Source organism: Balaenoptera musculus, chromosome 13, assembly GCF_009873245.2.
Source record: "Balaenoptera musculus isolate JJ_BM4_2016_0621 chromosome 13, mBalMus1.pri.v3, whole genome shotgun sequence".
In the NCBI taxonomy this organism is placed as follows: Eukaryota; Metazoa; Chordata; class Mammalia; order Artiodactyla; family Balaenopteridae; genus Balaenoptera; species Balaenoptera musculus.
The window spans coordinates 41,192,743-41,211,084 of NC_045797.1; the positions used below are offsets into that span (position 1 = coordinate 41,192,743).

At 33.1% G+C, this 18,342-nt stretch overlaps 1 protein-coding gene across 3 annotated transcripts in view; it reads left to right on the forward strand.

Moving 5' to 3' along the window:
* The window catches only part of FANCL (FA complementation group L), a 77,879-nt gene that overhangs the window by 18,105 nt on the left and 41,432 nt on the right, over positions 1-18,342 (forward strand). For all 3 annotated transcript variants that reach the window (XM_036872724.1, XM_036872725.1, XM_036872726.1), the window contains 2 exons: positions 1,471-1,571; positions 14,247-14,343. In XM_036872724.1, coding sequence (XP_036728619.1) covers positions 1,471-1,571; positions 14,247-14,343 — 198 coding nt within the window. The remainder of the gene's footprint in view (positions 1-1,470; positions 1,572-14,246; positions 14,344-18,342) is intronic.

Here is an 18,342-nt window from a genome sequence, read left to right on the forward strand (position 1 = left end):
AGAGTTTACAAATGTCATAAACCTAGGATTAAAGTACATTTTTATTATTATCCAAGTTTATTTTTAACCTTCAGTGTACGTGAATAGTAGTAATTAATATTTTTGAATTTAAAAAAGTTTCCAAATACTGTATAGCTGTTACATCTGTAAGTCCAGGAATGATATTGACATTATTATTAGTAGTACTAGTAACAGGCTAATCTTAATAGTACAAATTTATTTCTGTGGACTATCAGGCTATCTATATACAGCATTAGGTATCTAGTTTATAAAAAAGCAGTATACTTTTTGTCTTCTGGGAGCTTCCCTTCTAATTCACATTGACATTCTGGGCTTTACAAACCTGCTTTCACAGTTTGTTTGTTTTTATCCTATAGCAGATTTAGAACTGTATTAAAGTAGTTTCAGTAAACAGTCCTGATTTTGAAACGCTGTTTTGTAAAAATCTATTCTTTCTAGTGTTACCTCAATTTAATTGTCTCCTATCCTTGTTTAAAAAAAAAAAAGGATAAGGACTAATAAATATATACTTAAACGAATAAAAATTTATACTTATTATTAGGGTTACCAGAAGTACTTATAATTTTTATACTTCTTCCCATCTGGTTTTGTTATTTATTATATCTGGTTTTTAATTTCTTTATTGGATTTTATTAATTAATTTCTGGTTTTATTATTTCTTTCCTTTTTATAATACCTTTTGATAATCCAGACCATATGAACATCTGTATAGATACATTTATTTTTACTTTCCAAATAAGATATTTGTCTAGGTTAGCACCTTTGAAATAACTGGTAATTTTCAGCCTCAGCAACTCTAGTGATGTTTGTATTGCTTGTAAAAGTGTAAATTTTAGTTTTGTTTGGGGGAACATAAACCATCTTAAAGATATCATAGGTGGGCTTAGCAGGGAAAGGAGCTGTGATCTAGCCAGATAGATGGCAAAACACTTAGCTGGTCTGGGAGTAATACAGCATGTAAGTCAGTGAAAGAAATTAACAGGTATGTATTTCTTGTGATAATGAAGGATTTTTATAAGAATGTGATTCACAAAGGTGTGCAAATGTATCAGTCTAGGCAATGTACATAGAGTTCAGGCTTTTCTTTAAAGGTACATGTTTCTTTATATCAACAGGAGTAGAAAAATAGTGAAGCCTTGAGAATGAGGGGGTTTTGTGTGTGTGTGTGTGAATTTTTTTCATCTCTGATAGGCATAATGGTCTAGGAGAACATGAGAGTCTTAAGTTTTTATGGTATAATAATTGACAGTTTTACATGACCTTCAGTGCAGTCCTTTACCCTTTTCATGTCTTTTTTTATGAGAAGGGGAATCATTCAGCTGGATTTTCTGTAAAAATAATGGATACTTTAGTTAGGTACAAAGATTACAGAATTGTGTTTCGTAATCAGGTACTAATAATTCATTGTGTAGCATTCCGCAGCTGATTCAAGTTTCTTCTTTTAAACAGGAAGTTGCTTTAAAGAATAAAAAAGAGCTGTATGTACTACCTCCTCCTCCCCAGTTCTACTCAAGCCTTATTGAAGAGATAGGAACTCTTGGTTGGGATAAGTATGTCTATTTTAAAATGTTTTAGAAATGCCTTTCTCTTACGCATTTCAATTTAATATATTTTCAGTTTTAGCAATTTATTTTGCACTGTTTTTAGTCAAAAGTGTCATGTAGTTAGAGTATCTGATCCTTATTGTGGCTATGAATTAAAGGTATATCATCATAAAAAAACTGACCTACAAGGTAGCATTCTAAATATAATTTGGAAAAAAATAACATTTTTATGTACACAGTAAATTAAGATGTTACCATATTTTCACTGAACATATAACATTATTTTTTCTTTTAGTGAGATATAATTGACAAATAAAATTTTTACATACTTAAAGTGTACAGTGTGATGATTTGATATACCTATACTTTGTGAAAGGATTGTCACAATTGTATTAATTAACATTCATCACCTCACATATTTGTCTTTTTTTCTGACAGTTTTTTTGTGTTGGTTTTCTTGTTGCTATTATATGGAGGGGAGAATTTTAGGAACTTCTGACTGCCATTTTCACTGACATCACCCAATATATTTAGTTTTATGTCTATTATCTTGCTATATGTTTTCTATTTGTCTCATGTATTTTGTGTTTTTTTTCTTCATCTGCCTTTATTTGAATTAATCACAATTTTTATTATATTTTTCTTTCTATTAACTTTTTAGGTATACTTTTTTTTATTATTTTAGAGGTTACCTCAGAGATTACAGCATACACATAGCAAAATATACATTGTTATCTTTACCAATTTTCTTATATTGCGAGGATCTAAAACTCTTTAATGCATTTTCTCCCCTTTGTTGTGTTGTTGTTATAATGCATTTTAATTCTATATTTAAATTTGACAAACGTTATTATTGTTGTTTTTAAAGTCAGTATTTTTATACATACACACACAGTTATTTCTCCCAGTGTTCTTCATTCCTTCGTTACTGCATTTCTATCCTGTCTAGAGTAATTTTCCTCCTGACTGAAGAATTCCCTTTAATATTTATTTATTGAGATAAAATTGACATAGAATATTATATTAGTTTCAGATGTATGACATACTGATTCAATATATGTATGTATTATGAAATAATCACCACAAGAAGTCTAGTTAACATGCATAAGTACACAGTTACATATTTTTTTCTTGTGATGAGAACGCTGAAGATTTATTCTCTTAGCAGCTTTCACATATACAATCCAGTTGACCCTTGAGCGTCATGGGGTCTTATATGCAGATTTTTTTTCAATAAATACGTACTATAGTACTATCCAATCTGCCATTGGTTTAATGTGTGGATGTGGAACTGCAGATATGGAGGGCCAACTGTGAAGTTATAGGTGGATTTTCGACTGTGTTGAGGGTTGGTGCACCTAACCGCCATGTTGTTCAGGTCAGCTGTTCAATATTATTAGCTGTAGTCACCATGCTGTACATTACACTCCCACTAATTATTTTCTAACTGGAAGTTTGTGCCTGTTGACCTCTTTCACTCGTTTCACCCACCCTCCACACCCATCTCTGGCAACCCCCAATCTTTTCTCTGTATTTATGAATTCAGTTTTTTAGGGTATGTTTTTAGATGCCACATTATAAGTGAGATCATACAGTATTTGTCTTTTTCTGTCTGACTTATTTCACTTAGCATAATGCCCATTATAGGTCATCCAGGTTGTTGCAAATGGCAGGATGTCCTTTTTTATGGCTGAAAAGTATTCCATTGTATATATATACACCACATTTTATTTATCTATTCATCTGTCAGTGGACAGTTGGGTTGTTTCCATGTTTTGGCTATTGTAAATAATGCTGTAGTGAACATGGGTGTGCAGATGTCTCTTTGACATTGTGATTTTGTTTCCTTCGGACATATGCCCTCAAGTGGAATTGCTGGATCATATTGAAGTTCTGTTTTTAATTTAGAGTGCATACACATTTATAATTGCTGCATCTTCCTCGTGGATTTTCCCTCATCATTAAATGTTTCTTTTCGTATCTAGCAATATTTCTTGCATTAATGTCTACTTTGTTAAGATATTAGTATAACTCTACTAGATTTTAATACTCTGTTGAAATTCTCCATCTTTTTCTCTATTTTTTTTTTAAGGTTTTAAAATTTTTCTAACTACTCCCATAATCTAGATCCCCTTGAGTCTTTTTTTATTTTTTTCTTGTGGTTTTCTGTCAGATAGTCCTGGATCTTGGCATTCCTAGTGCTTTTATTAATTTTTGTTAATAGACTTAATTTTTTTAGAGTGGTTTTAGGGTCATCGCAAAATTAAGAGGAGGGTACAGAGATTGCCCATATACTTTCTGCCCCCAAATACACGCATAGACTCCACCATTATCAGCATCCCCCACTGGAGTGGTACATTTGTTACAATGGATGAACCTACATTGACACATTGTTATCACCCGAAAACCATAGTTTATATTAGGATTTACTCTTAGTGATGTACATTTTATGGTTTTGGACAAATGTATAAAGACGTGTATCTGTCATTATAATATTGTACAAAGTAGTTTCATTGCCCTAAAAATGCTTTATGCTCTACCTATTCATCCCTCCCTCTCCCCTGACCCTTGGCAACCACTGTTCATTTTACTGTCTCCATAGTTTTGCCTTTTCCAGAATATCATATGGTTGGAATCATACATTATGAAGCCTTTTCAGATTGGCTTATTTCACTTAGTAATATGTATTTAAATTTCCTCTCAGTCTTTTCATGGCTCATTAGCTCATTTGTTTTTAGCACTGAGTAATATTTCATTGTCTGGGTGAACCACAGTTTATTCACCTACTGTAGGACATCTTGGTTGCTTCCAAATTTTGGCAGTTATGAATAAAGCTGCTGTAAACATCTATGTGCAGGTTTTTCATGTGGATGTTATTTTTCAACTTTGTTGGGTGAATACCAAGGCCTAGACTTTTTTTTAACAGCAAAGAGTAAGGGTTTTTCTTTATTTTCACAATTGAATCAATACAAAATTGAATACTGTATAACAAAAAAAAATGTAAAACCTTAAATCTCTGTGTCTCTTCTCAATAACATGATTGTTTTTTCTTCGGGGGAAAAAAAAACAAAAAAAAAAAAAAAAACGGCAAAAGGGGAGAAATGAGGAAACTGGCTTAATTTGTAGGCATTCTAGTTAATGCACCTTTTTTCACTGTCTTGGCTGTTCTTCTGTACTTGCCTTTGGCCATTCAGGCTGCAGTGCTATACCTAATAATATTTGTTGAGTGTTGGAAATTGTGTATTAAAAAGTTCGGAAGCTCCAGATGATATTTTGTTCTACAGAGGGTTTACTTTTTTCTTTACTAGGAAAATAAAGCGGGGGCAGGTTGCCATAGAGACTGAAATGGTTCCCGGTGGGTTGTAGTTTTTGCAGGGCTCTTATTGCTCCTCTCCCTGTCCCAGGCTATAACCCTCCAGAGCTTTCAAGCAAGAGCCAAGTGTGCTCATTTGGATTTCTCCCTTGGTAGATCCTAAACTCTAATCTTTGTCTTCATTAGGCTAGTTTACCTTTAGCCCATTAGAGTCTGGGTTGCATTTTGGGCAGTGCTTCACATACCTCTTGTTTACTTTGCCTTTACCGGTAACCCTCCAAGGGTTCCCACTGAGAGCTTAGGGATGTTCACTGGGACTTTTTCCCACTGGTAGGTTCTAAATTCTAATAAATTTCTCCTCAGTATTATGAGATTTCTAAATTATCCTTTGTTTTTGATTGGCTTTCTGCTTGGCTTTTTATCCTCTTATCCCTTGCAGTTTATTAAAAGTTTTGATGGAAAATTGCCAGGATATAAGGCCCCAGTCTCTGACCCTACCTTTTCACCAGATTCTGGCCCTTTAAGTCCATTATTTTTATTTCTCTATCCTCATGAGGTTGCCAGAAATGCTGTTAGGGTTTTTGTTTTGTTTTTTTGTTGTTGATTTTTTTTTGGTTTTTTTGTTTGTTTTTTTTGTTTTTGTTTTTTTTTGCCACTTACTAGTAGCTCTCTGCCTGCTCCATTTACCCAGATCCTCCTTTTCTTGCCCTATGCCCAGAATTGCTAAATACCCTGAAGGAAAAATGGCTGAAGTGTTGGCTTACTTCTCCTCTGTTCCCCCTTCTTCAGGACCTTGGTCCTTCAAGTCCTGGTTGCTTTAGCAATTTTTTGACACCTTCAAACTTTTTTTTTCTTTTCCCTTTCATCAGGCTACTTTAGTTGTTCTCAGAGGAAGTTTTGGTCTTCAGTAAGGTACTCCATTTTAGCCAGAAATGGATGTTACATATAATTTTAAATGTACTGTTATGGTGATATTGAGGACTGGTTAATGCATATTCATGAAATTACGTTTTATTTGATAAGATATCATTCCTGAATAGGATTTGGGATGGATGAAACCTTTTTTAGAAAATTTAGCAAAACAATGGAGGGGAGAGACAGAGAAGACAAGTAATGAATTGAGATGCACTCTTAACAATTCTGCTGAAGTTATGAAGATTTTTCTTGAGGCGTTGATGTCATGGACCTTATCATTCTTTGGATTTAAAGTGATAGAAAAATTATTTTGACTTATTTTCTGATGCTTAAATGTTAAGATCTTAGTGTTTAGAGGATAATTAGGAATGGAGGAAGGGTTTGGAAAAGGAAGAAGAAATGTTCTTCTAGTTTTATATCTGTTATTTTGATATAGTCAGTTTGAGGCAGTTTTCTAAGCAGATGTGACATTATTGGGAGAACTCCAGTAATGAAAATCAGTTGAAGCATTGAGTATGCAAATATCAGATTTTTGAATTGTTCATTTTTTTCCACCTATTATTTATTGAATGCCTATAATGTAAGGCAGTGAAGATACACAAGCAAGACTTAAGATTCCTCATGGAACTTACATCTAGTGGAAGAGTCAGAATTTAAGTAGATAGATCCCAGTAGTACTTAATTCTAACTGAGATGGGTACTATGGTATATACGTATAGGATTTTTGAGAGCTGTTAGCAACAAAGTTATAAGAGAAATAGTGCAAGTATATAAAACATTTTATGGAATAAATGTTTTTATAGATAAATAGGAAGTACTGACTTTTGCTTTGCTTTATATACATTGTTCTGATAGCGGAGGAAAAGGAACAGGTCTCTAACTTAGATAATAGATGAAAGCCAAAGGTAAGCATATGAACGCCTCTACCATAGCATTCATCACAATATAAATGTTTGTCTCCCCCTTAGATTGTTATATATAGGAACTTCCATTTTTAAGTTCCTGCTAGCTACTTTATAGAGTTCTTGTTTAATTCTCAGAATAAGTTTCAGGATACATATTTTCATCCCCAGCTTTGTATATAAGATGAGTGTATATTGCCAAGGCTGGCTGCATAACAGTGCTCAGGCATTTGGCGTGAATGATGGCTCCTTGGAGGTGAGCTGTGGGGATAGCTCTGGTATGGAGCCTTTAGTAAAGTTCCCTCAAGTACTTGGACATAGTTTTTATTAGTTTCAGCCTCGAAGTGTGACTGTCGCACCACGGATAAAATTGGCCATGTGCAAAATGAAAGTTTTGAAACCTGTTGCTTAGATTTATGAAAGCTCATAGTTTAATTATAGTGACTAGGATGCATGATTGAATTAGAATATACCTGCTGTTACCTAATCATTAGTTTCATAGTCTTTACAAATAAACAGTGTGTTAGCAGAAGAGAAGTTGTCCGCATGGATTGATTATGAGACGCCAAATAGTATGATTTTGTCCGTATTTATCCAGCAGTGTCTGGCGAAGTAAGAACATCTCCTTTCAGTTTTATTTTTGTGACTTTATTCTTAAATCAGGCCTGGTATACTTGGCACACTGATAATATTGGGTTTCAGGACCCTCAGAGCTACAAATGAGACCTGAACTGTGCTGTCCCTGTGCTAGAATTGTTAACTTTTGAGGTGCTGCCTGAGCAGCTGTCTAGCTTCTTAATTTAAAATATCTTTTAAAATAACACACATAATGATTTGTATGACAAATTGATTTAAATGGATTTTCAGAATCTTCATGATTCCTAGACCAAATGAAATATCTATATTTTACTTACACTCTAAATAATAATCTTGTAGATTTGTTAGTGGAATAGTAAAATCTGATAATAAAAGAAGGATTTTTTTTTTTAAGGTAAGGAAAACCTTGCTGTGTTTTTAAATTACATACTTGACATATCTAATCAGTTCTGTAGGGTCAAGCTTTATAAAAAATTAAGTTAGAAAAAAGGAAATGTTTAAAAATATGATTGAAATCTTTCCTTTTTCCTCTATATTCGTATACCTTTTTTTTTTTTTAATAGAAATGACATTGAGAATTAGTAGCTGATCTTAAGTTTGATTGCTGCTATTGTAATTTCTACACTTGTTTCAACTTCTTTAAAAACACACTAAAAACAGCAAGTTGTCCTAAGGGTAAGATGAAGTTGTGGATGATTTTGGGTGTTATACTGGCTCAAAAAGTGGGTGATGCAAAAAAGTGTCTTGATGGGTTTCCATTAACTTCTGCTTGTGTTATGTTACAGAATGGCTCATTAAAACAGTAAGAATTAAACAGAATTCTTGGGGTTTAATAGGATTCTCTGTTTGGTATTAAGAATGTCCTGAAGTTGAAAGCTTTGTTTGCTTTATAGAATGGCTGATTTATATCCCACTTTACCTAGGATAGTCCTAACTTATGCCTTTTATCTTGGCCCCTTTTAGTCTCAAAAGTGTCCCAGTTCAAAAGAAATGCATAGTCACTTTATTTATAGGATATCTTATGTTTATTTTAGTAATCACATGGTCCTAGATAATTCAGAGCTTAAATGATTCAAACAGGGGGTAGTGACCTGATGGTTTTGTCCTTTTTAATGTAGCATATTATTTATCGCTTAGAGTGAGTAGAATTAAACTATTTGGCCTTTTAAATTTATTTTGGGAAAGAGCTGAGTGTTACTAAATTTGTTGTGCTGCTGAAAGATTGTCAACATGTATTAAATTAGATTTTTAATTAAGTCCAATATTTTTGAAATGGACTTAATTCATTGATGGTGATATCCTCTGTAATTCTCAGTGCATTTCAAAGAATTATATAACATATTGGGAAAAATGGAGATACTTGTTAATACTAAATTAATTCCAGTAATGAGACAAGGGCTTTAATTCTGGCTTATCAGCTGTGTGACCTTGGGCAAGTCACATAACCTCTCAGAGCCACATACTCTTCATTTTTTAAATGAAACCAGTGATGCTTAGTAATAAGGGCTGAAAAGAAACATAAGTATGTGACTCAAATAATTTCTTGTGTAAAGTAAATATAAAGTTGTTGAGACACTAGTTCACCAAAAGGTCCGACTATGTATGAGTTTTACAACATATAATTAGTGTTATGATTTAATTATAATCATAATGATAATTTTGTTGTATAACGCATAAGAACATAGATGTTAAAAGTATGAATTTCATTCTAAATGACCTTTATAAATAGAGTGCTTTTACCTCATACATATATCCAAATCACTGAATGCAAATTATATAAAAGTGAAAAAATTGTCCTTCTAAACATTGGTAATATATTTAGAGTGTCTAGTTGAACAGAATTTGCATTTAGTTGTTTAAAACTTACATGCGAATCAGTAAATATGAATCAGTCTGACAGTGTGAGAGTTTAGAGAAAGGTGAAGTTCTTTTGTGCTATGGATAATTTAGGAAGGTTCTGAGAGGAAGTAGATATTGGGAAAGCTTGGGAGGAATATAGAAAGCCTTAAAAGGGTAGGAATGGGGGAGGCAACTTTGTAGTGATGGAAACGTGCAGTTCATTTTTGGACTTGGGAGTGGATCAGTTGCTCACATAAGAGGATTAATATTAGGGCCGAACTAAAAGGTCTTGACTGTTAGGCTAAGGATTCTTTATATGCAGGTGATGGGGACTCACTGAGTATTTTTGAGCAAGTGGTTGATATGATTAAAAAGATATTTAGGAAGATTAATCTAGTTAATGGAAGGCAGGATGGACTGGTGTACAGAGAACACAGGGACGAAAAATGTTAACTAGGGAGGTTGTTTTTTGAAGTAGTTAATGCTTAAAGTTGAGAGTGGAAATGGAAACTTTGGTGCTTTATTAAAACATGAAGGTCTTCAGTCTGCCTTTTGATGGTATTAGTACGTAAATACATCTAGATATTTAATGAAAAAAACTGTATAACTTAAGCTTTTGGTCAGAGTAAGTATAGTATTTCAAGAGATATAAAGCACATTCATTCTGTTTTTCTGTACTGATAACATTCACCTATTAAGAAGAACAACGAAAACCTCTCTGAAGCTTAAGTATTAATATCCCTTTCAAATGTTTAAAAAACTTAACTCTTGGGCTTCCCTGGTGGTGCAGTGGTTGAGAATCCGCCTGCCAATGCAGGGGACGTGGGTTCGAGCCCTGGTCCAGGAAGATCCCACATGCTGCGGAGCAGCTAAGCCCGTGCACCACAACTACTGAGCCTGCACTCTAGAGCCCGCGAGCCACAACTACTAAAGCCCAGGCACCTAGAGCCCGTGCTCTGCAACAAGAGAAGCCACCGCAATGAGAAGCCCACAACCCACAACGAAGAGTAGCCCCCACTCACCACAGGTCGAGAAAGCCAGTGTGCAGTAACGAAGACCCAATGCAGCCAATAAATAAATAAATAAATAAAATTTAAAAAAAACCTTAACTCTAAGTTTAGTGCCATTTTAGTTATTGCAAGCAGTAACTTATAAAGAAATGCAGCAAATGATAAATGCAAAGTAAAGTGCAAAAAGTATAGTGTTTTATTTCTTTAGATTTTTATATTTATGTTTTTATAATTTCTTAGTCAGTTTTAGAATATGTCTAGCTAAGTGGTAAATACCTAAACTTCTAAATATAAGTTTTAAATGTGATTATAACTTTTCAAAAATTTGAGCTTTCCAATAATGAAAGTTGCCCAAATGTTTTATTTAAATGAGTAGAAATTATTTATTTCATGTTGTTTAAATTGAGATATCCAACTTACCAATAAAAGAGAACATTTGAAATAGCCTTTTTTTAAGAAAAACTGATTTTAATGTTACTTGTAAGAGCTTATTGCTGTTTTTTTTCCCCTTTAATATCTCTTCTGTAGACCAAACATTAAGATACTCCTTTCTATCGTGAATAGATACAAATATTGATTATCTAGTTAAGGTGCAGGCTGAGCTGCTGTTAACAAAGAGAACTCCAAATCCTCAGTGTTTCAAACAAAATAGAATTTTATTCATCTCATTTAACAGTTCACAGGTAAGCAGGTGGTCAAGAGTGAGTTGGTGGCTTTGTTTCACAGGGTCACCCAAGAGCCCAGGTTTCTTTTGCTTTTCAACCATCCACTGGCTGCGTTGTTCAGCATAGTAGCTACTAGCCACATGTGACTATTGATACTTATATTTAAATTAACTCAAAAAATTTAATATTCATACTAGCTACATTTTAAGTCCTCCATAGCTACATATGATTAGTGGCTACTGTTTTGGATGGTGCAGATATAGAATACCTCCGTCATCGCAGAAAGTTCTGTTGGTCAGAGTTGCACTAAGAGGTTTTCTTGTCGGCATGGTCTTTGCTGGGTCATATTGGCCTAAGTTCCACTGTACAGGAAGGGAGAATGGGAGGGATTGGGGGAGGGGTAGCCACGATTTTGTTATAAATGATCCAAAAGGTGCACATATCACTTCTGCTTGCAGTACATTGGCCACAATTTAGTGATACGCTGATACCCAAGGACAGCTGGAAGGGTTGCTAGCTGGATGGAGTGTACCCAGCTAAAACTCGGTTTAGGTGGAGTGCTGCGGTGGCTGGGATCCTACTACCAAAAGAAAGAAGCTGAGAATAAATACTAGAGCACATTTGCCAATCTCAGTCACATGTACTAAACGTGATAATAATCACAATTAATTTTCTCCTTCTTCCCCAAACACAGTAGACAGGAATCAACATGGGTAGAATGTTTAATTTTAAATGACGATGCTGAGATTAACCTGAAATTATAAATTTTTAAAAGTTTGAATTTTGTCTTAAAGCTTAACAAAATTAACCTTATGATCCTTTTGACTGCAGGGCAGTATTTTGAGCATAAGCCTGTTTTTCTCTAATGTATTATTTCTACATCTTAAACTTTGTCCGTGTGATTGCAAACAAAAGACTAGAACTTTAGTTTATTGCTGTCTTATTTTATAGATGTTCCGTAATGATTTTGAACATGTTGATGCCAAGCAGCAATGAGAAGTATGAAAAGTCCTAGTTGGTGATTTAGTTGTTCCTTCTCTCTCCCTATTCCTTCTTGCTCTCTCTCTCTGTATATATTCATCATGCTTCTAAACTATTTAGGGCTTATAATGAAAAGCAGCAGGCTTTTTCCATACCATATCCCATCCCTGGTCTTATACTTTGAGACAAACACTCTGAAATGTTCATGTTTACAAGTAACTTCTGTATTTCTAAAAAATATGCCTATATTCAGCATTGCTTGATTGATCAGAATTAAATACTGATTAACTACTGTAATAAAAATGGATTTAGTTCATATACTGCCTTCTCTCTCCCTTCATCACTATTCTTTTGTTCTTCTATTCGCTTTAATATTTCTTAAACTTCTTTCATGTCTGTTCAATTAAAGATGGTACCTCTTACTCTCAAATTAGCAATTACAAAATTTAATGTTTCTAATCTTTCCTCCTCATATCCTTCTCTTTCTCCTTCTCAATTTTTGTTGTCTCTGTTTTAAATTGCAATGATCAAATATATTTACATTAGTTTCTGTAACTATAATTAAGTCTGCTAGCTTTGTCTATTGCTGAATTCTAAAAATTGTAATTAGTAAGCAGTTTAATTTTTTATGACTACATAAATATTTTTCACTGAAAAGCTAATGGTAGAGCAATTACCATTTTTAACATAGCTTTATTGTTTATGATTTAGTTTAAAATTTCCTCTTCCCATTTTGGTTTCTCATATTTTTAAAAAATTTCCTTAATTTCTTCCCACATATAAGTAATACCCTCTCTTCTGTAGACTCTTTTTTTGCCAGCTGTCTCCCTCCTGGAGCCCTCTTTCTCTCTCCTCTAATCTGTTTTGTTACTCAGTGCTCTTCTGACCGCTTTACATCTTTATAAAGTTTGTTGAAAATTTGCTTTGATTGATGCTATTCCTTCTTGTGCTTTTTATAACTGTGGGATTATGCATATCTTTTTAAAATTCCTTTTTTCTGTGTGTGAGTAGACAGAGGATATAAAAGCATATGCTCATCTCAACATCTTGAATCTGAAGTGTTGATGTTTTCAAAGAGTCAGATGCCCATATATCTAACCCTTAGAGTCATACTGATAAAACATGTGATAAAGTCTCATGTTGTAAATTTTTGAGGGGAGGGGGATATGAGACATTTACAAATAAAGCTGAAAGAAAATAATGATTAAATATATAGTCATTGATATTTTTATGTAAATAAACATTTCTAGAATAATTTTCATTTGTTTTCTAAGACTCTAGACTTTTTATAGATTATGATAAAACATTTTTTCTGTTGATAAAGATTGTTCTGTTTTACTTTTTATTCTATTATTGAAGATATGTATCTTCAGATTTAGATCTGTTTTTCATTACAAATAGTGTTCCACAACTTTATTGCCCAGCACTTCTTGAAATTGACCCATTTTACCATTATATCTGGCCAGTGACTAAACAGCATATAGTGTTGTTAAAAAAATGTTTCCTAGTTTAGGAGGCTAATGTTAGTTTTGAACTCTAACAGGTTTTACCATCAGTCTGGGTGATAAGTTGTGCAATACTGTTAGGCTACTTTTTATCTTTACAAGAGAATGGTACTGTAAAAATGTCAAAAAAATATCCACATGCCCAGTTCACTAGTAAATATACTGCTAAATTTGAACCTTTTTGGCAGTAGCTTATGCTTCTCAAGGGACCATATTTTTACAGAATGATATATTTCAAAGGGTATTGGTTTCCATTGTAAAAAATTCATGCATTTAGAGCAACTTAAAGCCAAAACAATTGTGCTTGTGGTATGTGTTTAAAATATTAGTCATCTTGAATACATGCCCAGGTTAAGTGTCAGAAGCTATATATTGCACAAAAAGAAAATTTATTGTTAGGAGACCAGGCTGTACCTGTGCTTATACAGCATTTTCCTTAGAGGATCAATTTGAGTATATGAACTAATACTAGCCAGGCTTTTGTACAGTAACATTATTTATAATAAAGGAGAAGTTCATTGAGGAGAAAAACAAATAAAGGAAGCATAAAAGTCTCATATTGTATGAAACTACAGAAATGGATCAAAGCGTTTGACAGGAAGTTTAATGTGTACATAAGTAGAGTCTGACAGGAACATGCTGTGTGCGCCAAAGGTTCCGGTGATGGAAAACCGAGACGTAGCGCTCACTGACCACAGCATGAGACTTGACACACATTGTAAATAACCCAGAGATCTATGAGTGCATTAAGCACTGGGCTGGTGTGTTAACGGCAGTAAATCTATAGCTGCATAATAGGATAGCATACACAAATTCCTCCGATTAATTTTTGTAATGGATTAATAGGAATATAGCAAATATGTTCATTTCAAATCCTACCATCCTCCAACCTCCCCCTCCCCCCAGCCCCACCCTCTCTATTGTGATCATTTTTTATTCTCTTTTACTCACCAGGCTTGTGTATGTGGATACTTGCTTTAGTACCATCAAGTTAAAAGCCGAAGATGCTTCTGGTAGAGAGCATCTCATCACTGTCAAGTTGAAGGCGAAGGTATGTGCTTCGTTAAACTGTTACTGTGGCCAGGAAATACTTTGGGAAATGAACCCTGTGAAGGTTTTCAATGTAAACGAGTGCTAGTTGCTTCTAAAAAAAAATATATATATGACACTTAAAATTTATTTTGGGGGACTTCCCTGGCAGTCCAATGGTTAAGACTCTGCACTTCCAAAGCAGGGGGTGCGGAATCAATCCCTGGTCAGGAAACTAAGATCCCACATGCCGTGCGGCACGGCCAAATAAAAAAAAAAATTATTTTGGAACGCCTCAAAAAATTTATTCACTAAGTTTCCCAAAGCCTAGCTATAATTTCATGTCACTGTTGTAATTCAAATTTGATCAAAATATAGACTTTATAGTAAAGAAATACTACAAATAAGGTTTGGCAGCCTCAAAGTACCATAATGTTATTTTCATAACATCCTATGTAGAAAAGAGTTGGAAGTTTCCACTATTCCAAGTAAAGTTCTACTGAAGAAAGTCCTTTGTCTTCAACTCCTACTATGAATTACCTTTGTTGTTCTTATTTCTGACTCCCCCCGACCCCTCAAACACAGACACACACATATGCATACTTTTTTTGTTGTCTTGGCTGAAATTTTTTTACTTCTCTGTTTAAAAATTTTGCAAAGGTTATACACCTCTATTTATAGAGCCCTTACAGGTTAGTGGTCTATAACTACTCACTAATTTTATTGGCACAAAACGTAGCTGTTTCGTCTTTATTTTTTAATTATAGATTGTGAATTTTGAGAAATAAGTAGAATAAGCAAATTCAGGATATTAATCATTTACTTAGTAATCACTGGGGAAACATTAGAATTTGAGAAAACCAGGTCATCTAACTTTTTTTTAATTGTCCCTAGGAGTCATCAATCAACTCTGTTTCATGAGATTGTAGTGATGAAAAGATCAATTGTGTTTGTCCTTTTTAAAAATGTGTCTGGCATTTAAGCTTTTCTGAGAGAAAATTAATATATAAAGCTGTACTGGGTGACACAGAAAAGTTGGTATCTTAATAGTGCCTCTGTATCCGACAAATTGAGAAATGACTCATTCTCTCTTTTTCTTACACACACAACGTTTATGTATAATTTCAAGATTTATATGTGATAAGTTTTGAGAAAAAATTAGTGGGATAGAAATCTTCTTTGTAAAATAAGTTACATGAATATTTTTATTAAATGAAAATGAAAAAGGTTTTATTTTCTTTTTTAATTTTTAAAGCTGTGTTTTTTTAAGATCAAGGAGAAATCTGCCTGTATCCTTCCAAAGGTCATATACTGCCAGTGGCAAGGGTTCTGTCATTTTCTTCAAAGTTTTATTTGTTTATGTTTTGTACATTGATAAAAGTTGCTTTGCTGCTATGAAGACCAAAATGAAAAATTTAAAATACATCCTATCCTGATTTTTTTTTTTTTAAAGCCTCATTTTTACAATCTTTTCTACTTACTAAGAGATAATGATTTAAGTCTACATTGCCTATCACTACACCTACAAGATTTTATCATTAATTCTGATTAATGACATTATTGGTAGTATTGAGAGGGAGGATGTGTAGCCACTAGTATGGTCCATTCTGTCTGCTTTTTCTTATAACTTTTCAAGGTAGATAAGGTGACACTTTTAATATTTCTCTAGAGAATATTTTCAAGTGTCAGTTTTTGCAGCATCAATAGCTGTGAAGCACTATTATGGATGCCCTGGCAAGAGAGAAGAGAAAGCTTTATTTGAGTTAGTAAGAAAAAAATTTCCGTTTAAAAAAAAAAAGAAAAAAAAGACAGGCTGAAACTAAATGAATCTTGTGTTGGTATGATTTATTAGAGTCTTTAATTGTCCATTTAGTTTGGTTTTCATAGAGACTAAAGTTGTCTTTTAGATGTGGTCATTTCTTTCTTAGGAATATTTGGGATTGTCAGTTAAAAACAGTGAAAGCTAAAACTTACATGTTAAGAGTACATAATGCAAAATCTTAATCCAAACTGAATTTTAAAGGGTCAAGCTCTTTTTTTTTTTTTTTGACAAACCTTACAACATGCTTATTTTTGTAAAAACACAAACCTCTATTTCTTTTATCTGATATTTTTTGATACATAATAAAGAAATGCATTTGTTTTTATTCTTGAATACATACTCTCCCAATTCTGCCACTCTACCTCACTGTCTCCAAAACCCCACAAAGAAAACAATACCAATTTTGTCTAGACATCCCCCATTAAAAGTAAGTATATAAATCAAAAAGAAATATGAGAAACAGCTGAATTTTGTCATTTTTATAGGTGTATTTTTATGCAATATTTACAGTTCATCCTAAACCATGAGGTGAAATTTTTGTCTTTCCTTTAAAAAAGAAGTAGCCTAGGGCTTTCTTAGCTTTGGCCAAGATCAGAACTACTTGAAAAACAAATCATAGATATGTTTCAGAGGCTGGGCACTCTGTCTCTGATGGCTGTTTTTGTAATCTGCTGCAATTTGTATGTATTCTTTTGCTGGGGGGGTCCAATCACAGTTCGGGTTGGGTTAAATTTTTCCATAGAAAAGTATACTATAGAGTCTAAAAAGTATTGTTTGTGACAAAAATATATACTTAATATTATATAATAATTATTTTCTCTTATAGTTATTGATTTGATTGAATTGTTTCAAGTGAGACTTGAAAAACTATATTAATGAAAAATTATTAATTACTGTATCTATTTTTCAATTCATTTCTTTATGTGGAGCTTTTGTTGTTCTTGTTAACTGGATTTCTAAAGTAAAGCTTTTGGCAGTTAGTCTCTAGTGGCTTTGTATATACCTATAACTTACTGTTGAAAAATAATCTGAATTTTGACAGTCATTTTACAACATTGTATTTAGTTATCGATGTTGTAGTTAGTACTGCAATACAAACAACTCCAAAAATGAATATCTAGGATGCTACTGCATAATTCATGTTAAATCATCCAGAAGTGTATAAATTTGTGCTTTTTAGGTTCAATACATTTATGTAGCATTTATTATATTATATAAACAGAATTGATCTTGGAAGTGAATATAATTAACACAATATATATACATTTAACTCATAATAGACGGTAAAGCCACATACATATGGATGAGTCTCATTTATTATATACATGTTTGTATGTTTGCATAATTACACCTAAAATATATATTTGAATGTTATCTCAGATATGTGGCATCATATTATATTTATTATAACCTGCTTTTTATTTAACTCCTTGTGGATCTCTTTCTTTATCAGTACATATGTGCCATTTACTACCCTGAGCCCTATTTGAATGTAGGATCATATTCTCTTTTAACATAATGTGCTGTACGTACTTAATGACTTCTAAAGTTAAGATACTTTACTTGGTTTATCTACTCTGTATACAGTAAACATTAAGTTCATACTCTTAACTGGGTTGATGATTGTTTAAGTTAGAGAGTTGATATTGTTCATTGTCAGCTCAGTAGACAATAAATAGCAGCAACTCAAGGTGAACTAAATATTCCATTTTTGACCCAAGGAGGTTTTAAGTGTGCATTATTATTTTTGCAGAATATTAACATTTTTTAGAGGGAAAAGAGATTTTACAGTGCTTTTAGTTGTGTTCCATCATTTTTACATATAAAACAGCCAGAGAAGTTAAATGACTTATCCAAGGTCACAGGTTAGTTAGCAGAACTAGAAACCAGAGAAAGCTAAGATCTCTGCCTGCATTTACTTTGAGATAATCGCATGACTTATAAAAAATAGTGTACAAATTGTTTTTCCAGTGATTGCAGCAGTTATCATCTGGCATACATCATCTAATAGTTTGAATTGTCTGAAATAAGGCTTCTTCTGTAATCCCAGCCAGACCTTTCTTTCTTTTTTCCCTCTAAATTAGAGCACTGTTATATTTCTATATGGTTTCCTGTATATTTACCTTTGTGTTATCACTTCTGCATAGCTAGATACCATTAGTCAGAGTATACATTGATAGGTTTATGTTTAACCAGACT